The sequence below is a fragment of the Impatiens glandulifera genome, chromosome 1 (assembly GCF_907164915.1).
Source record: "Impatiens glandulifera chromosome 1, dImpGla2.1, whole genome shotgun sequence".
Lineage (NCBI taxonomy): Eukaryota > Viridiplantae > Streptophyta > Magnoliopsida > Ericales > Balsaminaceae > Impatiens > Impatiens glandulifera.
The window spans coordinates 53,369,841-53,376,113 of record NC_061862.1 but is presented as its reverse complement, the minus strand read 5'-3'; the positions used below and the strand labels follow the sequence as shown (position 1 = coordinate 53,376,113).

Sequence of the window (6,273 nt, the reverse complement as noted above, 5' to 3'; positions counted from 1 at the left end):
GTCCCCAACTTTCTTTCAATTTTCATTTCTCATTGGATTTTGTCCCTTGAACTTTTGATTTCTACCCGAATAGTCGAGAATGCGAGTTGGCTCAAATTGTGTTGGAACAACCTGAATCTCCGGATCCATGAGAAATTGCCAATAAAGTTTTTAGTCTTGCTAAGTTCTGTTTCTAAACGTGATATGACCTAGTCTTACTATGTTAGATTCTTATGTTGAATTTGTAATCTGAAAGGCAACTATCGGTTATGGATGTTTTTTCCAAACTTCCCATCTCTTCTTGTACATCTGATAGAAAGAAAAAAAGTAATTCCAAATGAGCCCTATAGAGACCAACAATCACAGTAGGGTTGTATTTGAAAAAAAGTGTTTTTCAACTGATGATGATGCTTGTTGCCTTAATGACACCACGACATTTAAGCAAAATCAGTATCCACGGGTCGAGATCTGGTCCATTTGGAGGGTCCTTGAATATCAAAAAGAGATTAGCCTTTGGAAATGGACACTTGCAAGAAAAGATGTGTGAGGTCGGTCTCATCTGATTGGCCAACCACCACCACAAAAGCAAAGAAAAGATGATTTAAGGAATTGTGGACAATGAGGGAGGTGACAATCAGTATATGTACAGATATGTGTTTTTTTTCTTTAATTAAGGAAGTTATTTAGGCAAAAGAGAACCCCACCATGCCCCCATGCTGTTCAACAGTAGGGGAAGACAACCCCAAATGGGACTATGGCCCAATATGCATTGCCATCTTTGTTTCTCTCTATTATTATTATTATTATTATTATTATTATTATTATTATTAAACCTTTCAACTTCATTTCCATTTTCCCAATCATCTCGTTAGACCTATTTGGAGAAATTTATGTTTTTGTATTTAGATCCCGATAAGTTTATAAATATGTCTCACTAAGTTCATCTTTCAAATGTAATCCCATGTTGGATGAAAGATACCTGTGAAATTAAATGAAGTTTTTAGTATCCAATATTATTTTTTTATAAGAGATTGAATTAAATAAAGTGAATGAAACATGTGTAATTAATATTTTTATATTTTATTCTATGATAATAAAATATTAGCAAGAGCCAATGCTTCCATATCCATGATAACCTAGTTCTTATGGATTATCTATTTGTCCCATCATAAAGAAGTCCAATGAAATTGATTGCTTTTAAATTAATTTTAAGTATTCATTTTATAAGTGGATTTTTATAAAACTATTTCCAAATAAATTCATTAGGTGCTCTATTTATTTAAGCACTATGTTGTAGGATCTATCTTTTGATATTATTATTTTTAAATAAAAAATAAAGTATCAATTTTTTTCCTCACGTCTGTCACGCACTCTCAAATTAAATATACTAATAATATATTTCTTATCACTTTTAATTTTAATAATTATGATAAGATTGAACTCAACAAGTTATATGATTAAATAAAAGTAACTTCCTCTCCATTATTTGAATTCAACCACGTCATAAAATCATAGTTGTGTAAATTGAAAAAAAAAATCAAATAGTTCCACTCATTTTTTTAATTAACAAATTAAACTTATCAATGTATATTCATAATTTTCTATGTGAAATTTTGTATTATTATTATTGCTAACATAACTATCTCAACATCAGTCCCCTACATTCTTCGTCACAAAAATGGTTCTAATCACATGTTATTTATCAACATATTTGTTAAAGATTATTTGACTTCTTTTCTATTTTATTTTAATTTTATTTAGTGTATCCAAACCAGTTTTTGTGTGGCTGGAATAGTCCTTAGAAAATGTTACCATAATAATTGATTACCGTAATTCACAGAGCCGGCCCTGCCTAATCCCCGATAAAAATAAAAGTTTAATTTTTATTATTTTTCTAAGTCTAGTACTAAAAATTGATAAAAAAATATATATTTTTGATAAAGTTTGAACTCATAACTAAATGAAAATTCTAAGTTTTTATCTTGAATAACTAAGCTACAACATGTTATGTTTAAAAACTCATAAACTTATTTAAATATCTTTATGGGAGTGGGCTGCCCTAGTTCGAGGGTTTACCGGGCTTATCCTTTAGCGGTGATTATATGCATTTGTTCTAATTAATCTCTCTTTTATTTAACACCATGTATTATTCCACCTTTTATACCTTTTTCCTTGTAAATTTGTATTTATTTTGGATAAGAAGAACTTAGATTTCTTTAATTGATAAATATAAACTATCATAATTATTTTTAGTATCCAATATTATTTTTATGAATAGAAGTTGTAGGATGACTATTATACAAAATTTAACACTAAAAAACAATAGAATAGAAAGACATACTTTTGTTTGCGAGATGTTTATATTAATCATTTTATTTATGTTAATTATCAGATAATTTGAATCTCAATTAGTTCTTAAGAAACGCAGTTGAAATAAGAACATAATCATCTCTTTTTTTCTTTTGCCATTTTTAATATAAATTTATGTTTGAATATTCATTATATGTTTGTTTGATAAATTCTTATTTAGAATTGAGCTGGTATGATGCTTGTTTTTTTTTTTTTAACTTTTATACTAAACTTTGTACATCACATTTAATTTATTTATTTCAATCATACAATCATTTAATTCATATATTGTTTTTATAATTTAAATATAAAAATATTATAATAATTTAATTAATTAAAAATTTAACCTACTTTTTTTTTCTTTTATAAACAAATTTTAAAAAAAATCAATAAGAAATTTAAATAGCCAAAGAACAAATTGAGTCTTGAAAACATCTCTCACAATTTGAGGACCCCATTTGTATAATAAAAATAAAAATGATTGATTTGAATAAACTCACAATTTAAAGTAAGATGATGAATTGATGCAAAAATGTCTAATGATGGGAGTAGTTTGCTCATGGAGATTGTGATTGATAATTAATGAGACTACTTAAGACATACGCAGTCTAGTGACATTATTATTGTTATAATTTGTTATTATATATTATTATTATTATTATTATTAATTATTGAAGTAATTGGAAATGAGCTTTTTTTGCATGCTAGCTAATATTGGTGAGGGAGCATACTTATCAAATAAGGAAAAAAGTGTATTTAATTAATCAATGAGTTGGTCATCTTATCTAAACCTAGCTTATTATCTTTGCCCCATTCCCCACCACTTAATTATAAGTCACATTTTTCATAAAATAATATTAGAAAGATATAATTTTCTTTAAAAAAATGCAACATTAAATGCACATACAAAACTTTATTATGATGTGCAAAGAAAATAATAATAATTCTAAAACTGAATATATCAATGATATATTAGGTTTGGAGACTATACTTTTTATTATTATTATCATTATTAAAATAAATCTAGAATCAATTGACTAAGAAAGATGGATCCAAGATAAATTTTAATTGGAAGCTTAAAACTATTTAAAAATAAATAATAATGATTATAAATTGTATTAATTTGTAAGTCATTCAAATAATTATTAAAACATAATAATTAAACTTATTAATTATATTCTTATTCAATCCATACTATTATTGGATGGTTTGTCCATTTTCAAATATTTTAGTGTATGTTTATTTGTGCGATATGATTATGCCACTAGTACTAAACCCTAAAAAGTCCTTGTTCACTAGTTCTACACGATGTAATCTATTTTCAGGAATTTCAAGTCGTTATATGTAGGACGTTGTGATTTACTTTTTACACTCATTTCACCTTGGGAGAACCGTCCAAATCAAGAAAAAATATATGTCTTAACCGAATCCTCTCTTCTCTTATCGATCGATTTAAACACCTCTCTATACTAGAAATTTGGAATACACTCAAATAGTCCCTTTTGTTGTTGACAAATGTAGATCCATAATTAGGATCCAATTTAATCAAATAGTAGAATATTCAATGAAAGAAAACAAGATCATCTTGAGCATGAAATAATTTCCTCTTATTTTGCTCAGTTCCATCGATACAGAGGAAAGACTAGAGCTGAAAAATGAGTTGTATCAACAAAATCGAAACGATACAATTACATGATATTAGTACGGAACGACACGATATAATATTATCTCACTCAGATAGATTGTGGGTTGAACACGACACGATCAAGACAATATTATGAGTTTATATGATTCTAACACGATAATGAGTCGACACAGACACAACACGAATATACACACGAAACAATATAAACACAGTTAGTTACAAGACTAAGTTACTCAACTTTACATTAACATTTTCTCTAAATTTATTTAGATTCTCATCCAATTAATAAATTATTTAATCTTATAAATAGAATATTTATAATTAAACTAAATATATTAAATTAAAATATTAAAATATTTAAAATATAATATTAACTTAAATATATAAATTAAAATAAAATATAATATAAGAAATGAATTATATGTATAGGAATATGTGTCTCCAAATAATCATCTCTGATATTACTTTTATTAATTAATTAATTTATTTATTTTTGAAATTTTGAAATTTTGAATTATTTTATTATTTCAATTATTATTAATATATTAAATAATAAATATATTATAATAATTTAATTTTGATAATATAATAATATATTTATAATTTATACTCATCTTTTCATTAAATTATAATATAATAATATATATTTATAAATATGTCAACTACAAATTCATTAAATTTCTATCCACATTTTTCATTTCCTTTCCCAAATTATCCACACATTTTCCATTTTATTTTCAAACTACCTATATTTACATTAACATTTTCAAACTAAATTTATTTACATTCTCATTCAATTAATAAATTATTAACTAAATTTATTTAAATAATTATTGTAAGTTTTAAAATATATTTTAAATAATTGGCATTCAAATTATTATTTATAAAATTATATGTTAAAATTTATATATACTCATCTTACATATTTAACATATTAATTATTTTTTAAAATAAAAAATTTAACTTATTAAATTACTTTAAGGTTTTTAAATTAAAATAAATAAATTAATAATCATATTTTATAATTTTTACTAAAAATATAATTTAATATATAATTAATTAATTAATATGAATATGTTAAGATACAATTAACGTTACACATAAAAACGATCATCGATGTCACAATACGATTGGGTCAAAACTCTAGTTAGAATACCACTAAACACGAATTTAAACACAAATTAGCACGACAAATTAAACTCGTGGACACGATTTAACACAACACGAAAGAATCCGTCGATCATACTATTTTAAGTGAGTCAAGACATAATACGAAACGCATAAGATTAAGAAATGATACGATTGAGAGTGTAACACGACTTATCTGAATCGAACACTATCGTTTAAGCACGATGCCCATCCTAATACATTAAATTGTTACCATAGCTTATATGATAAGAAACTTGAATTAATAAAGTTACAGTAACATGGTCTATTATCACCTCAATTGAAATGTAAGACAATAACCACATACCATTTTTTTTAAATAAACACTTAATTGAAGATGGCATTTTTTCACCACTTCAAAATTAACAAGCCCAAATGAGATCTTCAAACATGTTATTATATATATATATAATATATACACCTTAGATTATTATTCTTATTATATATAGAGAGAGATTCCATGAATTAATTAGCAAGTGTAGAATTCAACAAGCTCATCCATGGAGTTTGAATCGAAATAAGTTGATGAATCAGTATTCTTCAACATCCACAACAAATGTTCAAACAGAACCACTTCACATGAGACGACGATGGTCGACGACGCCTCGCCGAAGACCTCGGATTTATCGACCAGGACTTGAAACAACGGATGGTTTATAACCTCGGAGGTCACGAAATACTGTCGACGAGACCTTCCCACATAGACAGCTTGAAGATTTTCAGTGCCGGAGGAGGAGGAGAAAACGATGTCGACGGCAGCATCATCATCAACATTTCCGACAGGCGTGACATCAGCGCCGGTAGCATTTGCTCTCCTTTCGTTGTTGGAGATTCTTTTACTCAAGGATGGCCAATTCTTAAGGAGTTTTCTTAACTTTCCACTTTTCATTTTTCTATAAAAAGAGAGAGAGAGAGAGAGTGAATGAGTGAGTGAGGAGAGATTAATATATATCTTTCTTTCTTAGGGAATTACGAAGAGAGGGGATATAAAGGGAAGTACCTATTTATATTTTTCTCATATATAGAATTTTAAATTTTATTTATCTAATTGTATTAAACTTGCACAAGTATACAATCTCTTTATTTATTAATTATTATTGATCAATTTCTATTTCAAAATTGAATTTTAAATT

General features: G+C 26.2%; 1 protein-coding gene across 1 annotated transcript; it reads right to left on the bottom strand.

The window, feature by feature from the left end:
* Positions 1–5,594: 5,594 nt before the first annotated feature.
* LOC124928047 (auxin-responsive protein SAUR78-like) lies at positions 5,595–6,029 on the bottom strand. Its single transcript, XM_047468582.1, has one exon. It carries the CDS (start codon positions 6,027–6,029, stop codon positions 5,610–5,612), a length of 420 nt encoding a protein of 139 aa, XP_047324538.1. The 3' UTR covers positions 5,595–5,609.
* Positions 6,030–6,273: the final 244 nt, after the last annotated feature.